General features: G+C 47.4%; 2 protein-coding genes across 2 annotated transcripts in view; one reads left to right on the forward strand and one right to left on the reverse strand.

Moving 5' to 3' along the window:
• The window catches only part of hs6st3b (heparan sulfate 6-O-sulfotransferase 3b), a gene marked incomplete at both ends in the record, with an annotated part of 55,810 nt that extends 47,564 nt beyond the window's left edge, over positions 1-8,246 (reverse strand). Inside the window, one exon of the mRNA XM_084478923.1 lies at positions 7,699-8,246. Within this exon, the coding sequence (XP_084335049.1) occupies positions 7,699-8,246 (548 nt within the window). The remainder of the gene's footprint in view (positions 1-7,698) is intronic.
• Positions 8,247-9,972: 1,726 nt separating this feature from the next.
• The window catches only part of uggt2 (UDP-glucose glycoprotein glucosyltransferase 2), a 40,676-nt gene continuing 22,803 nt past the window's right edge, over positions 9,973-27,845 (forward strand). The window contains 28 exon segments of the mRNA XM_084478924.1: positions 9,973-10,586; positions 11,086-11,168; positions 11,268-11,398; positions 11,677-11,710; positions 11,713-11,745; positions 11,748-11,787; positions 12,706-12,769; positions 12,771-12,884; positions 14,473-14,490; positions 14,492-14,534; positions 14,963-15,016; positions 15,103-15,175; positions 15,380-15,410; positions 15,412-15,481; positions 16,027-16,126; positions 16,638-16,698; positions 16,933-16,945; positions 16,948-17,023; positions 17,222-17,372; positions 18,735-18,854; positions 19,576-19,661; positions 19,798-19,933; positions 20,273-20,404; positions 20,669-20,833; positions 22,126-22,249; positions 22,345-22,443; positions 25,461-25,555; positions 27,313-27,454. Of these exon segments, the coding sequence (XP_084335050.1) occupies positions 10,453-10,586; positions 11,086-11,168; positions 11,268-11,398; positions 11,677-11,710; positions 11,713-11,745; positions 11,748-11,787; positions 12,706-12,769; positions 12,771-12,884; positions 14,473-14,490; positions 14,492-14,534; positions 14,963-15,016; positions 15,103-15,175; positions 15,380-15,410; positions 15,412-15,481; positions 16,027-16,126; positions 16,638-16,698; positions 16,933-16,945; positions 16,948-17,023; positions 17,222-17,372; positions 18,735-18,854; positions 19,576-19,661; positions 19,798-19,933; positions 20,273-20,404; positions 20,669-20,833; positions 22,126-22,249; positions 22,345-22,443; positions 25,461-25,555; positions 27,313-27,454 (2,422 nt within the window). The 5' untranslated portion in view covers positions 9,973-10,452.

A 27,845-nucleotide genomic window follows, 5' to 3' on the forward strand; every position in this document is an offset into this window, starting at 1 on the left:
AACACACAAATACACAACGTAACCCATGCTGAATGAGTAGAGGAGTCCGCTGAGTGCAGACATGATAACGCAACAACGCACAACCCCTGTCGCCATGAACCAGAATATGAACAGGCGTGTGAATGGTAAATGGACTGCTTTTATGCAGCTCTTTTCTAACCAGTGGCCACTCAAAGCGCTGTACAATATGGCACAACATTCACCCATTCATGCACACTGCGACGGCGGCGTCAGCCACGCAGGGCGACAGCCATCTCGTCGGGAGCAGTTAGGGTGAGGTGTCTTGACACCTCGACACTCAAGGGATCGAACTAGCAACCCTTCGGTTGCCAGCCATCCAATCTACCTTCTGAGCCACAATATGCTGCCGTGAACAGTTGCTCAGACCGACGAGGTCCACCTTCCCTCTTCCACCGTCGGCCTTAGGTTAACCCGTTCCCCGTACACAACAAAGACAGCTAGGATAAGATGCTACATCATGCTAAGTGTACTATTTTTAAGTGTAGAACACCAGGACAGACACCAGGACGGGGCTGCCGGATGTCCACATACCCGCCCCCGGCCCGGCGGACCGGCGTTAACCAGTAAGACACACAGGGTGATTCCAGCACTCCCAGTGTCAGCTCTGATAAATAAAGGCTGATGTAGGGCTTTCCCGGGCTCCTGCCCTGTCGTCTGCAAGCTGTGTAAGTAATAATGGGCAATTAGAGATACACCAGGTTGCTCATTAGTCTGATTGTTCGTGAAACAAAGGGGCTGGGGAATCTGTTCTCTCTCCCAGGGAGGCCACCCTCCCTCCATCCCTCCCTCCCTCATTCCCACTCACCCCCAATTCTATTTCAAGTTTTTCTGCACAGGTCTATGCAACAGCACAGGCGAGTGAGAGGGCATCAGAGATGGAGACTGAGAGAGAGAGAGAGAGACAGACAGACAGACAGACAGACAGACAGAGAGAGAGAGAGAGAGAGAGAGAGAGAGAGAGAGAGAGAGAGAGAGAGAGAGAGAGGGAGAGAGGGCGAGAGAGAGAGATGTAGAGAGAGAGAGAGAGAGAGATGTAGAGAGAGTGAGATGTAGAGAGAGCATGGGAGAGAGGGAGAGAGAGACAGACAGACAGAGACAGATAGAGATAAAGAGACAGAGACACTGCTGCCATTGCCATCCACTCTTTATTCATTCATTTGAGCTATGGCTGCCTTCTAGTTTGTGATTGAGTGAAACCTTTCTTAATTCTTCTGATAAACGTTCATTAATAGCATACTTTGTGTACATTGTACGGTTGTACCTGGCAAGAAGCTATCTATCTCTCTTTCTCACACCCACCCTCTCTCCCTCTCTCTATCTCTCCCTCTGTCCCTCTCTCTTCTTCTCTGTCCCTCTATCTCTCTCCTCCTCTCTCTCCCTCTCTCTCCACCTCTCTCTCTGCCTCCCTCCCTCTCTCTCCCTCTCTCTCCCTCCCTGTTTCTCCCCCTCTCTCAAAAGGACAGCGTTAGGGAGCAGCATTGTGTTCCAAGTCCCCCTTCTACTTTTTAATCAAGCATTCATTATGCAGAGGCGAAAAGAAAGCTATTAATGAAGGTGATATGATTAATATAGATGAAAAATCTGAATATGCATGGCCTTTCTATATCTGCTTAGCATTAAACAGGGTTGGATGAGTAGAACTAGTAAGAGCATATGAATGTGACCAGCAGTACATTTCAATTCAATGGAGTGAAATGTGTGTTTTTTTATCTAGTTTTTTGGGGTGAGTGGGTTCATGATATGGGGGAAGAATAGATGTCCCTCTAGCGTTTTGTTTCCAGTCCATTTTATACTTTTTGGAAGCAGTGAATAATGTATTGCAAAATGATTGCAGAATTTTGATCAATTTCTACAGTGCTAGGTCACAGACATGTGAATCAGCATGCGGTTATTAATGTTTAATGTATTTTGTATTGCCAAGACTATCAATGTTTCTTTTTTTTATCAAGAAATATATACGGTATATGTAATCGTTATTTATTATTAATGTTGAAATTATTTACACATATCAGAGTACTGCATTATTGAAGATAAAACATTTGCATCAAAAAAACAACTCATTTGACAAACCAAATCAAAACAAAATCAACACAAACGAAACTGTCTCATGACCAAACTTGTACGAGACCGCGAGGATGTGCAGAAAATGTAAACCCCTGAATTAGCCGTGACAAATTACCAAGATGGCTTCCTGTGTTGTTTCCCATGACAACCATCTGTTCCCCCGCGAACCCTGCAAGTGTTCCTCCCATCACTCCTGCTACAGTTGGCTGCGCCCCCCCCCCCCCCCCCCCCCCCAGACGCCAGCCCCTCTGAAGCCAGCTCGGCCCGGACACGTTTTAATAAATCAGAGGCCCCCTCTCCCCCCTCGCTCACATCAACTCGGAGAGGACTCCTGCCCGCTGCGGTCCTCACACTGGGATGGGGCCGGGCTGCGTGTGAAAGCCCTCCAGAGCTGAGGCAGACGGCCCCTGACAGCACTCTGTGGTCGGCGCTGTGCGTGGAAGAGGTCCCGCGGTGGGAGGCGCGTGGAGATCCATGCTCACGAAGAAAGAGGAAATCTAAAACGTGCAGTTTGTTGATATGTGTGAGCGCTGCCCTTCGCTGCCCCCCCCCCCGCCTCCCCCACTTGCTGCGGGTAAATTGTTTTGATACGTTTCTGCCTCTGACTCGGTATGGGTTCATGTCTTCATAATTTTCTGAAATCTATTCCAACGATTTTCCTTCCTCTTAGGTTTCCTCCGGAATCAATGCGAGGAACATTAAAACGGGAGATTGCTTTTCAAATTGCAGATATTTTACAAGAACAACAATCGTTTGCGGTGCCCGCTGCATCACCAGGCTAATATAACCTTTGCAGTCTTTATTCTGCAGCATCGTCTCCTCGGCGCGATGCCGAGGGGCCCGGGATGTGTTCCTCCAGGGGCCCTCTGTCAGGGGCCCTCCGTAGGGGCCCCAACGCCGTAGCAATTAGAAGGGTTGAGACAAGCATTTCCTCACTGGCTGACAGGAAGTCCCGTCGCACTGGCAGCAGTGAGCAAACATATCTCAGCGAGGACGTTGCATTAACGCGCCGTCACCGACTAAAGTTTCAGACGTTTCACTCCTTCACCTAAAGTGCTTCTACGGTGGCGGCCGTGTCAAGGCACTCAAGGTAAGCTATTGCTTTTCTGCAGTGTTCTACACGGGAACAATAAAAATCACTCATCATTGTCTCTGACACGCAGTCACACCGAGTTAATGCTATCGAGAGCACGGCTTTAAGGACTAAATCCACACACACACACACCCGCATCAGCAATACTTTGCCATAAAAACCGCCTGACAGCGACGCAACACTCTGGCTGCCGTGGAAGACCTTCATCTGTCTGGAGCAATACAACAGCAACACAACAGCAACACAACATCAACACAACATCAACACAACACACTGCCCCAGCACGCGCCCCCGCTGATTCACGCCCATTATCTCCTCGCCGTGAATGCAGCTGGCGGGCAAGCTGTGGCTTCTGTGCGCGGTGTCGTGTGTGCGGCTGGTGCTGCTGTCACACACACACACAGACACACACACACACACACACACACACACGCACACACACACACACACACGCACACACACACACACACACACATGCATATTAACATGCCACCCTTCATCAGGCCTGGTTTATAGAGCACCACTGAGAGTCATACCCTCTCTCTATCATGCTTTCTCTCTCTGTCCCTCATTCTGTCTCTCTCTCTGTCTCTCACTCTCTGTCTCTCACTTTGTCTCTCACTCTCTGTCTCACACTCTCTCTCCCTGTCTCTCTCTTTGTCTCTCTCTCTTTCTCTAGTAAATCCGCACACACGCCCGCATCAGCAATACTTTGCCATAAAAATCACCTGACAGCGACGCAACACTCCTTCATGGTGTGTTGTTACCCTCAGGAGGTGAAAGCGATGATTTTACTGTACGTTGTATGAAAACATGGAAGACCTGGATTCATTCAATACACTAATTAATAAGGGAATTCATCTTTCAAATGGAACAGGATAATATTCATATCTTGTATGAGCTTAATTAACAGAATAAGATCATTATAAAATTAGAATTTTGCTATAAAGTTCAGTCAAAAGTCCACCCCCCCACACCGCTGTCTCTCTTTACCAGTCGTCCCCCCCCCCCCCCACACCTCTGTCTCTCTTTACCAGAGAGACTCCTTGCACTCACCCTCTCTCCTTCTCGCTCTTTCCCCTTTTCCCCCCCCTCCCTCTCTCCCCCCTCCTTCTCCCCCCCCCCCCCCCCCACCTCCCTCATCTCCCCCCTCATCTCCCCCGCTCTCTCTCTCCATCTCTCTCTGCCTCTGACAGGCAGAATGCTCCTCTGCGGAGCTGGGCAGCAGAACACACACACTGATCCAGCCTGACATGCGTGACCTTTCCTGGGCGCACGGCTGGCTAGACGCACGCCACGCCCTGGCCGCTGGAAAGGCCATGCGGACGCAGGCACTCACAAACACACAGGTACACACAGGTACACACACTCTCTCTTCCCTTCTCTCTCTCGCTCTCTCTCTTTTGCCCTCTCTCTCTGTCTGATTGGCAGGGGATACTCAGGACAGTGGACAGAGAGTATAGTGTGTGTGTCTGTGTGTCTATGTGTGTGTACTTTTATGTGTATGTGTGTATGTGCATGCGTGCGTGCGTGTGTGCATGCGTGCGTGCGTGCGTGTGTGTGTGCGTGCATGTGCGTGTGTATGTGTGTGTGTGTGTATGTGTTTGTGTGTGTGTGTGTGTGTGTGTGTGTGGCTTTAATACTTTTATGTGGACGTTGCGGCGGATTCTTCCTGTGGAATTCTTTTCTTTATGAGATGATGGAAGTATTTCCCGCGGCAACCTTTACCAAAGCAAAGATCCAAGAGATAAAAGGTCTGAGCTGTCATTTTACACTAAACTGATGCATTATGGGACAGGACATCTTGTGCATTACTGTCATTTTGATTATACTTATACTAAATTTTCAAAAGGGCAGGTTTTTTCTCTCATCTTTTAATGAAAAAAACAAAATCGAATTAAGGTGGAACTAACGGGACAAAGAGCCTTAACATAAGGCGAGATCTAATCCCATCCAGTTGTTTTAGGTCTCATCTCGCCATGCAGGGGAGGCTGCCAAGGGATCTGAGATGACATCGCTGCTTATGAGTCTTAGCACTCAACAGTGGCAGAAAGCTCTTAGAGGAGAGAGAGAGAGAGAGAGAGAGAGAGAGCAAGAGAGAGAGAGAGATAGAGTGAGGGAGAGAGAGAGAGAGAGAGAGAGAGCAAGAGAGAGAGATAGAGTGAGGGAGAGAGGGCGAGAGAGAGAGATGTAGAGAGAGAGAGAGAGAGAGATGTAGAGAGAGTGAGATGTAGAGAGAGCAAGAGAGAGCGAGAGAGAGAGAGGCAGAGAGTGAGAGAGATGGGCGAGGGTGCTACAGCTGTGGAACGAGGAGCTGTCGCATCCACTGAACACTTTCTGGAGTTAAAGGAAACATTTGGCCCAGCAGAAATAAATAATATGGTCATGTCCTGTAGTTTGGCGTTCCATTAAGTTTCATCCTTTTCAAAGTGACTGTGTGTGTGTGTGTGTGTGTGTGTGTGTGTGTGTGTCTGTGTGTGCGTGTGTGTGTGTGTGTGTTGTTCCCCCCTTGCATAATTATATCACTGTGGACTGTGATAAATTATTTCAACGTGTTTTTGACCAGGGGTTTGGGGGTCCAAAAACAATACAGAGATTCCTGACAGATATATTAGCATTGCACATCCAATAAATACAAATAGAAGGAATATGAAGCAAACAAATTAATTATGTGCTATACTGTCATCATCAGCAATATAATGAAAAAAAAAACCTAGCTTCCCAGTTTTACTCTCACTAACCTCACTAACAGAAGATTCTGAACAGCAGCATCGAGTGGTGAGTGTTTGAGTGTGCAAGGGTGAGTGTGTATATGAGTATGTGGCGATGTGTGTGAGTGCCATAGTGTGTGTGTGTGTGTGTGTGTGTGTGTGTGTGTGTGTGTGTGTGTGTGTGAGTATGTGTGTAAGCGCTAGGGTGGTGTGTGTGTGTGTGTGTGTGTGTGTGTGTGTGTGTGTAGGTGTGTGTGTGTGTGTGAGTGCTAGGGGGGTGTGTGCTATGGTATGTGCATGTGAGTGCCAGGATGAGTGTGTGTGTGTGTGTCTTTGAGTGTGTGTATGTGAGTGTTTGGGTGTGTGCTATGGTGTGTGTGTGTGTGTGTGTGTGTGTGTGTGTGTGTGTGTGTGTGTGTGTGTGCGTGTGAGTGTGTGCGTGTGTGCTATGGTGTGTGTATGAGTGATAGGTTGTGTGTGTGTGAGTGCAAGGGTGTGTAACTTCTTGTAAATGGATGCTGGAGGCAGATGGGTGCAGATGGGTGCAGCACACTGGTCAGCTCAGACCTCTGAGTAGAGAGACGCCCACATCCACCCACGGATCAGAAGCCAGTGCACAAATCAATCACTAAGCGGTGAGCGTTATACCCTCAGTGACGGCGCTGAGAGCCTTCGCTTCGTGCCCCGCTCATGATCACACCGGCCGGGGGCATCGGAGCTCAGGTCCAGCAGTAAGGAGGTTACTATAGGTGGAACCTTTCAGCTTGGTTCCATATTGTTTCCATGAAATAAACTATTACTTTATATAGTTTGTAAAATACCTAGAAAAGGGTTAGAGCCTACGACTATTCGAGTTTGGCAAATTACAGCGATGATAAATATCGTCCTGGATTAAGTGGCATATCAACACATAATTTTAACCAATTAAAATAATTGGTTGCGTAACTTGGAATACGATATGAGCGATGTGAGAAAGGTTTTTATAATTCATACCACTTTAATAATATATTATGTTAGGAATTATATTATGCATGTTGTATTTTAATTTATTTCACAATGATGAATCTGAAGTTCATTATTGTTTACTTTTAATTGCACATCCTGGATCCTGGATACAGAAACATAAATCCTACTGTTCACATGGCGACAAAGACATTTGAAAGTCAAATTGAACCATACCATGTTAAACATTTAAATATACAGACTAGGTCTACCAGAATAATGCAAAAAAATATTAATTTGCAGTTATCAGTGTATCTTCATCTATTAAGTCAAAGTCTGGTCTTAACAACCTCTCTCTCTCTCTCTCTCTCTCTCTCTCTCTCTCTCTCTCTCTCTCTCTCTCTCTCTCTCTCTCTCTCTCTCTCTCTCTGTCCCCTATATATCTTTAAAGCACTCTCATTCATGCACACACACCAACAGATGTACTGATCCGACCGCTGCCTGATTGATTATGGGCCATTGCTTATCGCCACCATTCCAACAGCTCGCAGTCACAGCTCCCATCACTACTGCGTTTTCATTTTCTCGAACGGTGTAACAGGCAGAGACACAGGTTGACGGCCCATTATGAAATACTCAGATCCACTCATATTATACGGTGGACTCACCTTCTCCTTCTCTGTATAATACAAACAAATCATAGTCAGTTGGATATAGAGACATATTGTGTACACTGATAGAAACACACACACACACACACACACACACACACACACACACACACACACACACACACACACACACACACACACACACACACACACACACACACACCAGGGTGGACTTATATACATATCTATAGTATACCTTTTGTTCCTCTGCGCCTCCTTCTTGCCCATGACCACCGGCACACAGTTCGTGAGCTCGGTCCAGTCGGCGTGCAGCCCGCAGCTCCAGCCGGTAGAGAACCGGGAGAACAGCCAGGACTCCGCCTTGCCCGGCCGGTGACAAGTACACTTCTTCTGCCCGGGTTTGCAGTCGCAAGGCTGCTCCAGGCGGATGTTCCTCACCAGGTGTCTCCCGAACGTGGTGCCTCCGGTCTTCTGGATGTGCAGGAACACGATCACGTCGTCCCCTTTGATGTTGAACTCCACGTGTCGCTCGAGGTCTCGCTCGGTGAAGTTGAATTTGGACGGCACCCGGGGCGGGCTGTCGTCCTCCAGGTCCTGGTCCCGGTAGAAGTCGTCGCTCTCCTGGTACGGGATGGAGAGCAGACTCACGCCGCTGAGCTGCTCCCCACTCTTAAAGTGGCACGAGGCGCTGCCGGCGGGGCAGATGTATTGATACCCGATCATCACGAAGAGCACCGCCAGGATGGGAACCAAGAGCAGTTTACTGGATCTATCATCCATCATATCAGGAGCGTGGGGTCATATCCTTACTTTGAATAATTATGTTCGGACCAGTGCGTCTAGTCCAGGAGTCATTCCTTCAGGCCACGTCAGGGTGGGTGCTTTATGGCGTCTGTGGTTTCTCAAAGTGCCACAGGTTGATCGAGGTACCACTGAAGCAGCATCCTTCCTAGGCGAGGATCACGATGGTCTGCTCTGGAGGAAGCGAAGCCCCCCTTCCTTCAGACGCGGTGACACTAACAGTAGTGCAGGCGGTGGATGCTGCGAGGGAAACGTCCACATCCTGGACCAGAAGTCATCTCTTCAGACCCACTCCGCACGCCGCTCACTTCTTCACCCGTCCGCCGTCCAACTTCTCCCGTCGCGATGGAGATGGAGAGCGTCATCCGTGCGGTGTGGAGTTCAGCCGAGCCGCTCCGTATAGTTCTGGATCGCGGTCTCTGGGTGATATCATACAGCTCGCCGCAGTTTCAGCAAAACACCCTCAAGATACCTAAAGATATATCACAACTTGTGTCGGCGGGGCGACCGCAGCGACATCGGTGTGGGGGGTCCACGGGACGGTGGAGGCAGCTCGTCCGCTCACATCACCGGGGCTCCAGCACTGAGTGGAGGAGATGCTGCATCAGAGCGACGGAGGCGGTGTGTTCCCCCCCCCCCCCCCCCCCCCCCACACACACATACTGCCCCCCTCTCTCCCACCCGCCCCCCCCGCCCCCCCCCCCCCCCACCCCATTCACTCTGTTCTTCAGCTGGGACGCACTATGTGAGGGATCAAAGCAGCTGAACCATTCCAATAAAACTTAATGATTTTATTTCAACATTCGTGTGAAGGCGTGCTGCACGCATATGCACGGGAGCGGGAGGAGGACGGACGAGTATAGCGTTTACAGAAGTACAATGATGTTTTAATTCGTGTTTTTAAGTAAGCTGCAGACGAGGTAAACCTCACGGACAGAAATAGTGAGTGGGGTGACGTCATTACACAGACCGACAACTTCAGCACCCTGGTCAGAGTGAGGGTGTCTTCTGAGATGAGTGCGCGATCGAACAGCAGAGGCGTCGATATGGATTTTGCGATATGCAGTGTGATTGTGATTTGCGACACTTTTTTGTATACAGATATTTCGTAGCCCCCAGATCGCTTTGGCTGTATAGTCCCTATTAAAAGTAAATCACTCTGGAAAAAAAACACTCACAATTGAGTTGCTGGTCGCAACTCAATTAGCCTACTATTTAATAATATCATATAAAGTACACACTTCTTTTGTGTGTGCGTGTTTTTACAATATACTTATATAATAATAATAAAAGTAAAAGTATAATAATGAAATTCATATTATTGTTAATAGTAAATATATATTTCCATTCATTCAAAAAATACTACTATTCATATAACTATATTATAATGCTATTTAGTGTCAGTGATTATTATAATTAAAACACACGCGCACTGTTGAATTGATGGTTAGTGAGAATCTGTGGCGCCTGTTAGAAACGTAGGTGTCTACGGAATTGCCGGACAAAATATACATTTTCAAAATTATTTTTAATTAAGTTATAATATAAGTAGTGGCTTAGGAAGACGTATAAAGATATAAAATTAACCTCAGATATTACAAAATAGCAAGAAATATATTTTTCCTTACATTTCTCTCGCAGATACGAAGACAGGTCAGCGTTAGACTCCTCGATCAGCCTGCTGACGATCCGGTAGCGGAGAGGCGCTTTGTACGGAGCGGCGTATAGCGGTGAGGAGCATGACAACAGAATGCCGTTTTAAACACAGTATAGTTACAACAAGTTACACTCCGAGCGCTGACAAACCCCTAAACATGTGCACATGTTTGTAGAAAGCCCTTCGTGTGCCTCCATCGGCCCAGCTGCTGTGTTTCCATCCAGGTCGTCCCCTCCTAACTCTTCCTTCTAACTCTATCCGTCCTGTTTTGACCCACTGGGTATAACCTGAGTTATACCAATAAGTTAGTGTAGCCCCGCTGAACCCACACACGTCATGGGATTGACATGCTTTAAGTTTGTATTTTGTCAACCGGATTGAGGAGATCTGTAGGTGACTGCTGTGCGCCCAAGTTTTATTGGCAGGGACCCCTACGTGGCAGGAGTGGATGGGACGTCTGATGCTCACTGTATCTTAGTTGAACCGTACGTCTGGTTATCCTTCTCTTCTTGTGTGTTCCTCTCGGCTGAGATGATGATGAGGAACGCGTTGCTGTTCACGTTGTGGTTCACGTTGAACACCCACCATGTGAGCGCCGCGTCTAAAGGCGTCTCAGCGAGCCTCAAAGCCAAGTGGACCATGACGCCGTTCCTGCTCGAGACAAGGTACCCTGGATCACACACACACACACACACACACACACACACACACACACACACACACACACACACACACACACACACACACACACACACTTCGTATATAGGTGTTTAGGATTGACTCAAACCCCTTCCCCTGCCTGCATGCAGACACAAGAAATCCGGACATTTGTGGGGAAGGAAAGTAGGCTAGTTACGTTATCTAATAAAGCCAATATAGCCTATGTTTTGTTTTTCTGTGTTGTTTACATGGGCCTGCCATTTTCTTTTCCACTCATAACATCACAATTCTGTGTACTTATGTCTTGTGAGACGGATGTGCTTCTTGAATCCTTGATGGGCAATTCGTTCATTATTGATGTGGTCAATAGTCAGTAGGTGGTAAAAGTATTTGTCCACTAACTATGCCTATACTACTATAATACCTATAATACTTAATTATATTATTTAGCTTCATGTGCTAAATTTCACTCACCTCTTCAATATCTGTCTCTCGTCTGTACAGCGAGTTCATCGCAGAAGATGGCAATGAGAAGTTCTGGCAGTTTGTGGATACTGTAAAAGAGCTAACTGTATACAAGAATGGAGGTAAGCTGCATCATCGCTCAGTCACACTGTTTGCTGCATCGTTACAGTACAAGTGGTTGTCTTCAGTTGTGTGTCTGATATGGATTGATCTCCCCTAAGAGTCTGTGCGGTCCTACTACAACCTCATCCTGAAGAAGGCAGGCCAGTTCCTCACACACCTCCAGGTCAACCTCCTGCGGTTCGCCCTGTCCCTGAGGACCTACTCGCCAGCTGTGGCTGCGTCTCAGCAGGTGTGTGGCCACCGAGACACGTCAAAGAGTGGAGTGAACCGGGGGTGTAGAGCCCGTACCATTAAGGCTCAGTCCCTGATCGCAGCCACCCGGGTTTGATTCCTGCCTGTGGTCCTCTGCTCCATGTCCTCCCCTATATCTCTCAACTATCTCATTCAATAATAAAGCATAAAAAAAGCTAAATAAATTCTTAAAAAATAAAAAGAGTGGAGTGAACCACCGGTGCGTGTCGTGCGACTCTAAAACGTTTCCTTTTCCTTGGCTCCCGCCGTTTGCAGATCGCCAGCGATGAAGACACACCGGCGGCCTGCCCGCGTTTGTGTCGGTCCACGGCCAGCATGGCTGCAGCACAAGGACCTCAAGAAGCTCCTGAAGGGCGCCTTGGACAGGTAATATAAGGTCCTCCTCGGTGAACCTCACCCCGGTAACCCTGAGGACCGTAGCGGTCCGGGGGATCAAATCATCGTCTCTCCTGGCATCACTCAAACATCCGTTACCGAAAGGATGTGTGAGAATCACCTTGTTGTTCCGATTACACCTAAGAGCATTTGGCGCCTGCAACGGATGTACACAACATCAGAAGCACTTTGGTTTTTGTGAAAAAGGCGTTTTGCAAAGTACTTTACCGGCGATTCACTGTCCACAAACTCTTAACTCAACAACACACATTTATTCCAAAAGCTATTCTGCTATTAGTTTTTTAATTTGTGTTCATGTTAAATGGTCTTCATCAGTGTTTGCACAACAATTAATCTGACTAATTAAATTGGGTAAGGATGCTTCAGTGAAGCCAGGGGAGACGGCTGCGGTGGTTTAATCACCCAGACCGGTGTGGTCCTTTTAAGAGAGCTTTAGTTCGCCACCGTGGAGGACTGCAGTCATTTGGCTTAGCGGTCAAAGTGCTCCCCTTCCAATCCTGACGTCTGTGAACCATTGTTTTGTCTCTTTTGTCTTTGTCTAATACAGACCAAAGACGAGTTGTTCCACTTAGCTTTCTGTTCTTCTTTAACAGGCTATTACATTTACATTTACATTTACATTGAGGGTATTTAGCAGACGTTCTTTATCCAAAGCGACTTACATTAAGTACATTTGTCAGAAGAAAGAGAAACAACGATATACCGCTGTCTGTAAGAATGTTCATAGAAACCAAGTGCCAAGTACTAACAATCACTAGGTTAACCCATTCCCTGTATACAACAAAGAAAGCTAGGATAAGATGCTTGACGATGCTATGTACCATTTTTAAGTGCCAGGATGTACAACATATTAAAAATTGAGATTTTAATTAATTAAAATGTATGCAGGCCAAAGCCGTTCCTGTACAAGACGGACCACAGATACCCTGGGCGTAACGTGAGCGATGTGCCTGGTGGTGGTCCTCTACGCTGAAATTGGAACCAGAAAGTTCAGCGCTTTTCACACGCTGCTGTCAGATAGGGCGGAAGCCGGCTCGCTGATCTATGTGCTTCGGCACTTTGTGGAGGTGAGTCGCCGTGTGTTTTTACACCTCTGTTCCAGCAGCTGCTGTTTCATGTCGATGCTCTTCAAAGTGGACACAGGCACACGCAACCGCACGCACGCACGCACGCACACAGAGCCAGACATAAGTCCTTTTCTAAATGAATTCCCCTCAGTCATGTGTGTGTGTGTATATAAAAATAGGTTAAATGTATAATCAGTCACACTATACTGAATGTCAGATATGTACATATTTACAGTGTATCTGGTGTCAATAAATACATCATCTAATTATGGTGTAATCTTTATTTATGACACATGTAGCGTATCCTAGCAACTGGCATACAATATTATTTTTTTCTCTGCCTCGTCATTTTATCTTTAGAGGACAAGAGAGCAAGACACCTGGACAGGCGAGTGCTACTGAAACACACTCTTTTTCACCCTCGCGGTTGGTGGATTTTGCGATCTCCACTCGATTGGCGTGTTTTTCTCATCTTTACCTGGAAGAGTGAGCCATATCTGCCATGCCATTGACTCGGCAGGCCCTGACAAAGGCAGAGGTCAGCTTGGTGATGGATTGCAGGAGAGACAGAGAGTACAGCCTGAGAGAGAGAGAGAGAGAGAGAGGAGAGAGAGAGAGAGAGAGAGAGAGAGAGAGAGAGAGAAGAGAGAGAGAGAGAGAGAGAGAGAGAGAGAGTGAGAGAGAGAGAGAGAGAGAGAGAGGAGAGAGAGAGAGAGAGAGATGAGAGAGAGAGAGAGAGAGAGAGAGAAGAGAGAGAGAGAGAGAGAGAGAGAATCCAGTGCCCTGACTCTGTTGGCAGTCTTTTCAGAGATGAACAATGAAGGGAATTATAGTGTGGGTGTGGAACATTTTCTTCCAGATTCTACCTTTGGAAGTGAGTAACGGGGGCATTTGTGTCAAGGCTGCGTGGCTGCATACCGCTCAGCACATGCCCTGCGATGTGTTTCTGTGTCTGAATTCAACGGTGGTAGCGTTCATTTAGCCCCCTGTGGCTGAGGAGTTGAGAAATAGTTTGCGTTTACCCATCAAGCACTCTTTGAAATGAGGTACTGCATATTGCTCGCAACTTAGACTGAGAATGAGTAACTCAAGCTTTTAGACTAGTTTAGGATGGAACTTCATTTGAAGACAAAACAAGTCGCAAATCAGGGCATGCCAGTCTTTTCGTTGCTTCTGGGAATGCACTCGCTCTTGAAATACATTTGAGGCGTTTACTAACCATCCATTATGTGCTGTTGAAAATAGCTACCGTATTGCTCTTGTGTCTAATACTTATCTGAAGAGAAACATTATGTTAAAAAAAGAAACTAAATTGCGATTTAGATTGTGATTTTTAAATCACTATACTTAGGATATTACTAGGTACTGCAAATTTTCTTATGTTGGTTATATTGATTATTTGTAACGTAACACATTCAATTCTACTTGGGTCACTTTTGTTGTTGATTTATTCACTAAAGCCAGTATTTGTGGTGGTTGTCTTGGTGAGCTTGGCCACCGGCCCACACATCCCTAACAGCTCCCCAGTATTACCCCTGTGAGAGGTGAAGTCCTCCGTACTGCCTCACACTCCCCCCTCTCCCCCCAGGACCCCCAGCCCCACAAGTGTGCTGCTGTCGGGGTACGCTGTGGAGCTGGCCATCAAGCCGGGCGGGTGGACGACACCCAGGTCAAAGGTCAGCTCACCCCATGATTTCACTCTGCTGTGTCTTAAACTTTGTTGTACTATCTCACCAATCTGACTTTAGATGAATTTTCTAATGTGTGCTTATAGCAGACAAGCTCAAATCTGTTGTTTCAAATTCCTTTGTTCGTATTTATTTTGACGCTCACGTCGCTGGAGGCGGGGATCTGTAAGCGTGTGATTGGCCAACATAAACTCGCAAGGCACTAGTAAACTGTGATCAATGCTTTCAAATCAACACTGTGTACACTGGCAACTGTAGAAATACTCTCATTAAATCCCCTTCCTGAAGCGCCATCCACCCACAATGAATGGGCTTCTCTTCGGTAGAATATCCCGCACAGCGAGACAGGAAACAAGGTGTAACCCTGCCCCTTAAGTGTTTCCTGCCCAGACTCTGAGCTGAAGTTCTGCTATGACCTAGGTCTGCTGGAGCCGAGACTGTACTGTATGGGCTGTATGGGTTGTATGGGCTGTATGGGCTGTATCTTCGGTCTTCATTAACTCTGGTGCCTCCTTGTTATCTGGTTCTAGATTCAAAGGCTGGCACCCACCGAGAGGAGGAGGACGTGGATGAGGTCCAAGGGTTCCTGTTTGGAACGTTGAAGTAGGAAAGCAAAAGCAAAACCATCCCATAATGACTGCCGCTAAAATAGTATAGAAATGCACGATATGCACTGGCCAAGCCTATGCTCGATACACCGTTGGAAATGGGATTTAAACCATTTAATAACTTGCCTTGTTATTTGATCAAAGAGACTTCTTGTAGCCTTGATGAGATGTTGATGTCCTTTCTTCTGCCGGTGGTCAGGAAGTCCCACCCAGAGCTCCATGTGCCGCTGGGGAGAGCTTCGTAAACATCTGGTGGAGAGCAGCGATGACATGGCCCCCCTCAAAGTATGGGAGCTGCAAGGTGACAAACTTCACCAAACAGCTCATGTTGTTATTATGGCAAATGGATATATTATATTATTAACCCTAACCATTATTCTTCTTCTTCTTCTTCTTCTTATATTACATTTATTTGTATACTTTATTTATTTGTATATTGACAAAATACTATTGTTATTTTTATTGTGTATATACATTTATTTTTTACCTTTATTTTCATCAAGCATGATAATTTTTTTATTGTGTGATTTAAGTAAAAACAAATGTAGTTAATGTGCTTTTAAGCTTGACTAAACTATAATGTAATTATGGTTATTATAATGAGTTATTTGTCTGAATAATAATTATTAATTAGAATGAGGATATTGACGCTGTCCATAGATAGTTTCGGACGGTCAACTCCTTTATTTTTCTTATCAATAATTATTATTCAGACATATACAATATATGCATCAATATACTTTTCCATTATCATTACACATGAAGTTAAAAGGTTGTAGTATTTTAAACATGTGTAATGATAATTAACTTAATAACAATCCATATGGGAATGAACTGTGTCCTTAGATCTTAGTTTCCAGGCGGCCTCTAAAATCCTGTCGGTGCCCAAGTTCGACGCTCTGAAGCTCATGAGGGACCTCAGTCAAGACTTCCCCAGCAAGGCCAGGTAAGAAGCTCAGGCTCCAGCGCAGACCACAACAATTTAGATGAAGGTCAGATTTTGGCTGAGGGAGGCTACAAATAAGCAATCAAAACCATCAGGCAGTAATGCCAAAACAACACACTATCGTCTTGGACCGAACCCAAATATAACACAATACAGGAATAAACTCAACCCGATCTGGTCCCCTGTTCAACATACTCACATCGAGGCTCCTGTTCTTGGTCTTTCCCATCTGAAGTGTGGAACCATCTTTCATATTACGAGGGCTCTAGCAGCCTCAGATCCACTCTTTACTGCACGCGGGCGTGGAGATTGAAGTGTGCGTGTTCCCCCGGCCCAGACCGGCTGTAAGACCCAATGATAGTTGGCGTGAATGTTTACGGGGAACACGATGTCCCACGTATGGCCATGAGGCGCCCATAGAATTTTGGAGATTAAAAAGTGTGTTTTTACTGTCGACGGGGGAGGTTAAAAAAGCTGATGGCGACTGTACACGCTTTACTGTTCCCAACAGATCACTGACGAGAGTGACCATAAAGCCGGAGATGAGAAAAGAAATCGAGGAAAACCAAAAGGTGGGCCGCGTTCCTTAGCGGAATCCAACTCCGTCCTCCAGAAGTGGTCTGATAGCATCACGCCTTCTGAAAGTCATTGCTTATCTCTCTGCACACTGAACCCTGCGATATATTCCTCTCCTCGGTTGTTCCACCGTAACTTTTTATTTTCCCGGGCGTAGACGTATTGGGCTAACTAAGAGGCTAACTCTGAGTCAGATGAACATTTTACTAACGGCCGTTTCTCCCTCCCAGCGTCTGAGCGAGACCTCGGGATTCACCCCGGAGATGCTGCGCTCTTCATCAACGGTCAGAACATCGATCTGGACACTCACACCCCCTTCAGGTAGGGCATCTGGCCGGAAGGAGAGGGAGCGGGCTGTAGCATTCTACACCGACTGCAGGAAGCTTGAATAAAAAGGATAAAATACTGGACCGGTGGCCAAGAGATTCTCATCCCCATGAATCAAAGTCTACAGCGCTGCAAAGCCCCGGCCTCAGCCGATAAATACTAACCTGTGATGTGTTTCTGGTTCTCTTTCAGCATTCTGGACATGCTCCGAGGAGAGGCGCGGGTCCTGGAGGGGCTACATAATCTGGGCATCACTGGGGAGCACCAGGGGAGGATGCTGAGGCTGCCTGTGGGCGTGGTGGAGGACAGCTACGCCCTGGATATCAGACATCCAGCCATCATGGTGAGGGACTTTGCCAGGGCTGGTGCAGCAGAGCAGATGCGCTCTCTCTCTCTCTCTCTCTCCTCTCTCTCTCTCTCTCTCTCTCTCTCTCTCTCTCTCTCTCTCTCTCTCTCTCTCTCTCTCTCTCTCTCTCTCTCTCTCTCTCTCTCTCTCTCTCTCTCTCTCTCTCTCTCTCTCTGCAAGGATCAGCACTGCAGGTGCTTTGTTCAGATCCCACACAGCGGGCATGGATTAGCGCGGCTAGTACTCATCAGACTATTGCAACAGTCCCTCGTCTGCCAAAAACCTCAATTATAAACTGGGAAACTGGGAAGGGAGCCAGTGAAAGCTATCAAATTAAAAACTTCCAAACTTTCATTTTGTCCCTATTGGCCATTTTAATATTTAAGACACTCTGAAAAAATGCCAAACACATGAATGTGATATATTAAGTCCAGGATAATAGACACATTCAACAAGGGGGTGGGGTCTTGCTTTTACAACTATAGTCAATTTTAAGGTGTGTGTGATATTTTTTACCCAAAAATGTATCAGCCTTGCTCTATCTCCCAGAAGCTAAATGAATAGCTTTCCAAGCAGTTTATACACTTAAACTGCCATTGTCATAACACGTTCCTTACACCCACAGTGGTATCTTCACAGCCCCACGTCGAGGTGAGAGTGAGCATTGTGCGCGTGGTGTACAGTGTGTTGCTGGTATTGGCACTTTCAGGCCCAAGCATTGCTGATTGGAGGAAAACTCAAACCATCATCACCATCTCTCCTGGCTTCACTGATCATCCGAAACCGATGCCATTTGCCAAAATCGTTATCTTGTACAGATTGTATCGAACTGGATTTAGCGTGTGCATGCGGGCCAGAAATGTACACACGTGTGCTTTTCAAGTGATTTGTCAAGTGATTTTGACTAATTCTATTAGCTTCTCACCTGTTTAGCTTATCACCCACTCATGTTGTCCTTAAGTCCTTTGATTATTAATTATTCCCATACACACTCGCAGCAGCAGAGAGACTTGCACTTGGTTAGAAAACGGACAAATGAGGAACACAAGTCTGGAGGAGAATACTGTCTGCTTGCTTCCTTTTTTCAATCAATGCTCTATCCAAACACTAGATAATAATAATAACAATTGATTGCATCTATATAGCACTTTTCTAGGTCCCCAAGGCTTTACTGTGTGTGTGTGTGTGTGTGTGTGTGTGTGTGTGTGTGTGTGTGTGTGTGTGTGTGTGTGTGTGTCACTACCTATCTATCCATCTAGTGCAGCGTGCACTAGGGTGCTGCCAGTGGGTGCTCATGAATATATACTCAAACACAGTCAGTGTCCGTGTCTAACGCCCCCCCCCCCCCCCCCTCTACAGTGGATGAACGACATCGAGAGCGACCCCATGTACCGGGGCTGGCCCTCGGGGATCCAGGAGCTGCTCCGCTCTACCTTCCCCGGGGTCATCCGGCAGATACGCCGCAACTTCTTTAACCTGGTAAGACCTTAACCTGGTTGGAGTTAACCTGATAAGACCTTAACCTGGTAAGAGTTAACCTGGTAAGACTTTAACCTGGTAAGATGAGTCCCACGACCGCACTGGAGCCTTTTACATTTACATTGAGGGCGCTTTTATCCAAAATGACTTGAATAATTGAATAAAATAAAATGAATAATTCCGTTTGTCAGAAGAAAGAGAAACAACAATATATCACTGTCGGTACAGTAAGGAAGTTCATAGAACCAAATGCCAAGCACTCACAATCGCTAAGTTAACCCATTCTCTGTATACAACAAAGATAGCTAGGATAAGATGCTACACGATGCTAAGTACTATTTTTAAGTGCCAGGATGTACAATACACAATAAGTGGAGCAGCACTGCGGACACACGCTGCAGAGCCACGGCAGTGGGTGTAATGCGATACACAGACGGCACTCAGCGACAAGCAGTGCACAGCCGGGGGGGGGAACTTGTCTAGAGTGGGGCGAGTATCGGGTTGCTGTCACAATACCGATGCTACACATATCGTAAACGCTTTACTAGTATGTTGTACGTGTAGGAGGTAAGACCGCGGTACGTTTTAGAATTGTTGAACGATGTTAGAAATTCTCTTCACAAATAATGTACGTCTTTCACATTCGCTTAATGAAACCAAAGATACACCTTGAACACAAATCATGAGTATTGCTGTAACGAGGTCCTGCCTGTGTGTCAAGGTGCTGTTCCTGGACCCGGCCCAGCAGCAGACTGTGGAGCTGGTGAAGCTCTCGGAGCTCTTCTACAAGCACATGATCCCTCTGAGGTTTGTACCGGAGGCTCCGGGGAGCCGCGGGATCATGTGTCTTGCAGGCCCCCGCTCCGGCCTTATCGCCCCTCATCGCCGCCTCGCTGCTCTGACCTCCAGCGGCCAATGTCTGTCCTCTCTCCTCCTCCTGTAGAATCGGGTTCATCTTCGTCGTCAACACGGCGGAGGAGGTGGACGGGTTCACGGACGCCGGGGTCGCCTTCTACCGCCTCCTGAGCTACATCGCGGAGGAGTACGACCTGTCCCAGGCGCTGACGTCCGTGGTCTCGGTGAGTACGCCGAACACCTCGTTTACAATCCCGCAATACCTGGAGTGTGTGTGTGTGTGTGTGTGTGTGTGTGTGTGTGTGTGTGTGTGTGTGTGTGTGTGTGTGTGTGTGTGTGTGTGTGTGTGTGTGTGTGTGTGTGTGTGTGTGTGTGTGTGTGTGTGTGTGTGTGGGGCCAGGGCCTTGTGAGACATTACGAGACTAGACGAGTGAGAAGCTTCATTGCTTCAGGCGTCGACTCCCTCCCAGACGGGGCCGGAGGTGGCCCACACCGGCAGGTGAGTACAAGACAAGGTGGTCGGATGCTGTGAGTTGATTCCCGGTCCCTCTCTGCTCCTGCAGATGTACAGCAAAATCCGTGTTGGGGAGTCTCTGACCGTGGATACCATCACCGCCTTCCTGAAGAGGAAATTCCCCAAAGCCAACGCAGGAAGGATTCTGGGGCCGGACTCCGAGTACGATGAGAGGAGACAGGTAAAACATGAAAAAAAACATGGGCCCCCTGCTCCCTGTTGTGGATGGAGAACTCTTATTGCTCTAAGTGCCATTTTAAAATAGATATCATTAAAGGCACTATTTGCATAAATTGCTTTAAATGTCCAATATATGAACTGGTTGTAATTTAACTATAAAAACTAGCTCTGTTCCGTAGAAGAACAGAAGGGCCCCTGACTGGGCACACGCCTCCGGTCATGTACCCACCCCCCCCCTGACCGGAGGCGTGTGTGGTTCCTCCAGGCCGGCCCCCGGTTCTACCAGGAGAGCGGGCTGGGCGCACTGCCCGTGGCGCTGTTCAACGGCGTGCCCCTCGACCCGGGGGAGATGGACCCCGACGAGCTGGAGACTCTCATCCTGCAGCGCATCATGGACGCCACCAACGTCTTCCAGAGGGCCGCCTTCATGGTGGGTCCTACCCATAACCCACCACTTCCTCCCCAGCGCACCGTGAACCTCACGGGACAGCAGCGCTCCACGGGACTGCTGCATCCGGGGGATTTGGAGTAGGGCTGAACGATTAATCAAATTCAAACAGACATCGTGATGTAAAAGAACGCGATTTGCAAATCGCAAAGGCTGCGATTAAAAAATATATTTTTGGGGGGTAACTGTTAACTGGCTGGAGATTAGCAAGATTCGTATATATTTTTCTTTTACAATTCAATAGTTAAATAAAGAAATTCATGCATCAATTCATCCCAACATATAGGCCTGGCCTATATGTTGACTGCTTCCAATGTCGTGTTGGTCATTACAGAAGGATTTATTGCTTGTTTAGAGAATAATACAGAACACAAGGAACTTGAAAAAAAATCCCATACTGAATCAAAATCGCAATATTGGTCGAAATAATCGCAGTTACATTATTTCCCCGGCAGCCCTTATGTGACCAGTGCATCCGGGGTGTTTGGAGGGAGGGTGACACAACGTTTCAATGACGGCCCGATCCATTCACGCGCGCCCAGCAGTGCGTTCACGGTGTTGACCCTGTGATAAAGACTCGATGCGCAGTGGAGGAACGGCGTCCATACAATACCAGTCCACCAAGGCTGCTGAGTGCGCTACAGTAGAGAGGGGAGAGACGGGTTCCTTGCTGTACCATAGCACAAGGACTTGGCGAGACGTTTATTGTGATTTTGTAAATAGTGCAAAACGCTGTGAAGAAAACTTTAGTGCGATTGTTGTCTTTCATGTGGTTTCGTGTGGGTTGAGTTTCAGGGTTGGGGTTTCAGAATGTCGGCAGTTTTAAAGCATTCTTTTAAATCACGTGGCCGAAACAGGCCATAGTTGATGTCTCACATTAAAGTCACAATGTTTTAGAATTAGCCCCTAATTAACTAATTAGCACCTCCAAGTCAATAGACGGGAGGCTTTCAGAATTCTAAGAACTCCCTAACAGAGTTCTGTCCATGGCTAGGTCTATGTTATTCAGCCTGGCGTAGCCCGGCTGGCTGGGTGTGAGAGTGGGAGGGGCTTTGGGAGGGGCGATAGTACGATTCTTGAAAAACAAAGAAAGAGGTACGGGCCGGCCAGCATTTTATATTTGTAGAATATATCAGTTTTGGATTGGATTTTATTACTAATCTTTCCGGCATTAAGTACAGATATGTTCAGGTCCTTTTAATCTCCTGTCCCCCCCGCCCTCCCCTCCTAGTCTACAGTGTAGTGACTCCTGTCCCCCCCCCCCCCCCCCTCAGGGCCAGCTGACGGAGGCCTCTGACGTGGAGGACTACCTGATGGAGCAGCCCCACGTGGTGCTGAGGATCAACCCTCTGGTCCTCAGCACGGAGCGGAGGTACCTGGACTTCACCGCCTCCCCAGGTGACCACCCCGCTTCACCGTCTTTCGGCGGCTGACTCTCGCGGCTCATTGCCGCGGTTACTAAAGACGGAGGCGTGTCTCTCCTCTCCTCACAGTGGCGGACGACTGGGAGGACACCACCATGTTCTCCTATCTGGACTCCAGGGACCGGACGGCGGTGGTGGCCAAGAGGATGAAGTACTTCACCAAGAACGGTGAGCCGCCTCCGGTCGCCTCTTCAGAGGGCACTGGTGTCTGTACCTCCAGGAGGTCTCTAGGAGGTTGTCTGTAGGAGTGTTGTCTCTAGGAGGTGGTCTGTAGGAGTGTTGTCTGTAGGAGTGTTGTCTGTAGGAGTGTTGTCTCTAGGAGCGTTGTCTCTAGGAGTGTTGTCTCTAGGATCATTAGGAGCGTTGCCTCTAGGAGGGTTGTCTCTACACCAGTGTTTCCCCTGCAGGCTTCCAGTGGTGGCACAGCGCCTCCGCTGGAGCACTGGCGCCACTGCAGTCAGCCGTACACATTTATTTTAGATATATTTTATTTATTTTATTAGAAATGATGTGGGCGTGTCAAATGCTATTTGTTTTATTAAAAAAAACATAGATCATAGGTGCCCCCAACTGCACCCCTCCTCTTGTTAGATTGTCGTTATTGTATATTGGAGAAATACTGAGGAAAAATACTGACCTCAACATGGTGCTCTGCTATAGAAGAATACAAAATGCATAATGATACAGTCGGGGGCATTAGCTAATGAATGGCTTGAGACTAAATGTCTGCAGCATAAAGAGAGAAAGAGACTTAAATTAGCCTACATATCTGATGGTGTAGAACAGAAGCATCAGTATTATTAATCCCGTTGGATGGGATGGCTCCAAACTGCAGCCTGAAAACTAAAATTAATGCCAGAAGCATTTGGCTGGAGCTCATAGTGTGCTTGCATGCTTTTCCTTGTGGTGTTTTAGTGTTGTACCATTGTAGGAGACAGTTTCTGTTGGAATGCGCCCTCAATCGCACTAAAGACTCTCTGTGCACGTGCACATCAGCACCATGCACGCCAGCACTGTGCACATGCACATCAGCACCGTGCACACACATCAGCAATTTGCACACGCACACCAGCATAGATTACCTCACACACCTCACTCCTCAATCGTCTGGGAAACACTGAACAATGTTCTTCTGGAGGTGGTTCTCTGAGCGCCGGAGTTGGGCTTCGGTGAGGCACAATAGGCTGCATCTTCAGCAAGATAATTACTGGCTTTTCTGATTGGCTCGCGGTCAGCAGGCTGAAGGGAGCCATCACTTTACTCCCTGGGCCACGATTGTCATTTGGCTTTATGAGGCGGTGGGCTGATTGGCTGATTGCTTTACTCACTGCCTTATTGCCTGGCTGCCTGGCTTACTGACTACCTGGCTGACTCACATACCGGCTGGCTGGCGGAGGCCTGGCTGACTTACTGAGCCTCTGGCTGACTTACTGGCTGACTGAACTACTGACTGAGTGACTGACGGACATGAAGCTACATGCTGACTTGCTGACAGGCTCCCTGCCTGCCTGAGTCACTGATGGACTGACCGACTGACTGACCGACTGACTCGATGAATAAAGGTGTGACAGATGGCACAATTCTGCTCTAATATCCTGAGCTCTCTGTCAAATCTCTCTCGCGCTAGCTCTCTCTCTCTATTTGCTCATTCTCTCTTGCTCGCTCTCTCTTTCACGCTCTCTGAATCTGTCTCTCCCTCTCTCCCACACATGCGCTTCCATTTCTGCATTCCTTCCTGCACCAGACTGTCATTGGAAAGAGGGAAAAAAAAACAACCTTTCAAAGGATGAGACTCTCCAAAGGCAACCTAAGCACTGTGATGATGAGCAGTGAAGAAGTACCAAGAAATGAAAATCTATTTTCCTTCTTGCGCTGCTTACCGTGGGGTGGTGTCACACACAGCAGGCACAGAGACGTGTGTTCAGTAAACAGGACACACAGTGTCCTGTTGATTCGACCAGGGTGACGGGGGTCCAGGGGGCGTGATGAGGGGATCTGGAAACCGGGCGGTTGCCGGTTCGATCTCCGGGTCCTCCTAGCCAGGTGTCAAGATGCCCCTGAGCAAGACGCCCAACTCTTAACGGCTCCTGTTGACACCGGCGTCGGTGTATGAATGTGTGGATGAATGTGTGACTGAATGAATGTGGGTATGGATGACTGGGTGAATGGATGTGGGTATGGCTGAATGAATGTGTGAATGAAGGGGTCTAGGAATGTGTGTGTGGATGAATGTGAATGAATTTTTATGAATGTGTGAATGTAGTGCTGGGCGGTATGACCAAAAATTTATATCACAGTATCTCATTTTATAATGACTAATCTTTCAATTAGTTGACTAATCTAAACGATTAATTAAAAAGAAATTATTATATATTAATAAATTAGTCTAATTATTAATAATATATATATATTTTTAAATGTGCTGAGGCAGTCACGCAGCTATGCTGCTCGCATTTACACTTGCGTGCATGGCAGGGTTTAAAACATAACTTCCAATGTAATATAATGGAGGTGCGCAAGGCAGCCACAGGAGACGCCAACATTGTTTTCAACCGCTCTGTACCGCGGCATATTAATTCCCAAGTTTTGAAAAGAAAAAGTATGTGAAGTGAATAAGCAACGCTGTTTTTGATTTGTTTATTTGGTTTTGAACAAATAGTTTTGGATGCATGCATCGGCTTTGAGTTGGTTTGTTACTTGGAAATCGCATACGCTCACAACACACACACACATACACGTTCATTCATTCACGGCTGCACCCACTACAACCTGCCGATCTTCAATCAAAATAACATCAAGTAAGTGATGCTGCACGCAGTCGTACCATGCATGTTTAGAAGCGCATCATTGAAAAGGGTCCCGTCCGAAACAGTCGCGCGGCGCAGCGTTCCAAACGTTGTGTAATCAAATACCGTTATGGAGGTATATTAAAAATTCATATCATAACGAAAATACAAACCAGTATTCAGTGTGAACCGGTATACCGCCCAGCACTATGTGAATGACTGGGTGAATGAATGTGTATGAATGTGTTAATGTGAGGCCCTCACTGTGAAGCGCTGGGGGGGAGCTCACTGGTCAGAGACGTGTATTTAAATGTGGTCCGTTTACAATGTGCTCATGTGCACCGCACTCCTCCATCCCGCCGGCTCCTCACTGCTGATTGGTCGCCGCCGGCCGAGCAGACGAGGACGGGATGAGTGGTGTGACGATGTGGATCGTGGGAGACCTGGAGACGGAGGCGGGACAACGACTGCTGGCGGGCGCACTGAGACACGTGGTGAGGAGTGCACACACACACACACACACACACACACACACACACACACACACACACACACACACACACACACACACACACACACACACACATTGAGGGTGGCTCTTGAATAAGGGCTCTATGAACAAAACTCTTTAATATTCAAGCCTTGATAACTTTTGGACTAAATAAACCTGTCAAGCAGTAGCATGCTTAATACATAATTCTGAGATGAACTAGCCACTGAGAGAAGAAAAGGAAAAACAATGTAGTGGCTTTTCATAACGAGAATGAAAAATGAATTCTTTGGTGGTGGATGGTAACGGGTCACTCACAACGAGTAAACTGCCTAGAGGAACTACATGAGCTTCAGAAACAGGCGGCCATGGTTCCCTCTGCTTTTGGCCTTCAGCACACACTGAGCGGGCGATTCCATCACTGAGGACTGAACTTTGAGTTGAGAATATATTTAGAATATGTTGCTGAAAACACTAGTGTGGAAATACAACAGTATCGATACAAAAAGTGTTTTTACGTGTTTTTACGTGTGTGTGTGTGTGTGTGTGTGTGTGTGTGTGTGTGTGTGTGTGTGTGTGTGTGTGTGTTTAATCTTTGGTGCACCTCCATAACGTCTCCATTTTCAGATTTAGATCCAATCAATTCTAAAGTCCACATCAACATTGTAAATTGGCCTCTGTGAAAGAGTCGTCTTTTTAGGAAAAGACCTCAGCCCCGCCCTCTTTCCTCACTTTGCATCGCTCCTGGTTACTTTCTGTTGTTTCCTCTTTTTGTTGTTTATTTTGGACCCACCGGCATCCTCCAACATCTGCATATCCTCTGGTGCACTTTTATGTTCTTACTCTGCGGCGTGAAATGAATCACGAGCGTCCAATCAATGCAGCGGCTGCTTTTTATGTAGTGAGTCGCGAGGAGCTGCCCGGGTTTAATTAGAAGCTGCGGTGGCAAGCCTCAGAAGGAATAAAAAACAGTGTATCCACCAGGGACCCCTCTCACCTTGGCCTGTCTGGCTCATAAGTGTTGCGGCTGTTAATCTCAGAGTAACAGCCACATAAATAAAGACGGATTTAAACGCTGCACACATCTAAGGTTTCACTCAGCCCGCCTTCAGGTACAACAGGGCCAAGGGTGAGAATGAGGTCGTAAAGTATAGCCCAGAAATATATTTCATTTAGTATGTTTTTGAAGAGTGACAGGTGATAATTTATTAATGTCTATACAAGATATATAAGATGTTGACGATATAAAGCCACATAGTCACCTGTATACGCTCGGCCAAGATGGAGAACGCAAAGAGATTCATTCTCTTCTAAATTCTCTTCTCTTATAAACTATGACTATGCTCGCTCAGTCTTTAAATAAACTACACACATTATATTCGTAGGAGATGAAGCCGAAACAAACAACAGAAACAAACAACTCCTGCTGAAACTTGCCTCTCGCTTGCTTTGTGACAATAATATGAGAAATGTGACACATATCCACCCTGTGTGTGTGTGTGTGTGTGTGTGTGTGTGTGTGTGTGTGTGTGTGTGTGTGTGTGTGTGTGTGTGTGTGTGTGTGTGTGTGTGTGTGTGTGTGTGTGTGTGTGTGTGTGTGTGCGCGCGCATTTGTTAACGTGTCTATCTATATACGTGTCTATCTATATATCTATATAACATCTATCTATCTATATACACTTAGGTGTGTGTGTGTTAACGGGGGTGTGTATATGATTCGGCGTGCGCACGTGTTAATGTGTGTGTCACCAACCCTTGCAGAGGAAGAGCCCGGGCGTCCGCGTGGGCGTGATCGATAACCCCGGCAGCAGCAGGCCCGGCCTGGAGGACACCAGGCTGTACCGGGCCGCGTGGAGCGCCCTCCTCACCCAGAAGAACAAGCGGCGCTGGACTTCACCCAGAAGCTGCTGAAGGCGCAGACCCGGGATCTGCTGCAGCACGGGGCCAAGATGAAGGACCTCCTGTTGCAGGTGACCTCAGGCCAGCGCTCACCCAGCGGAATGTACGACACCGCAATCTACATTCTACGTTCCACATTCTACCGTCCGAGACGTTCATAGGGAGAGAGCGCATGCACGCCGGCGCCGATCGCTGCCGTCCTTTCATGTTTCATGGCCTTCATTTCATTCCCCAGCAGAAAGTTAGAGTGTTGTAAGCCTCTGAGGGCTTATTGGCCGTGGCTCGTTTGATGTGAGTACACACAACCCAGGGACAATGGTGATCGATGGGGGAGGGAGGGAGAGGGAGAGGGAGAGAGAGGGAGGGAGGGAGGGAGGGAGGGAGGGAGGGGGGGA

This window comes from Micromesistius poutassou (genome assembly GCF_964030765.1).
Source record: "Micromesistius poutassou genome assembly, chromosome: 14".
Lineage (NCBI taxonomy): Eukaryota > Metazoa > Chordata > Actinopteri > Gadiformes > Gadidae > Micromesistius > Micromesistius poutassou.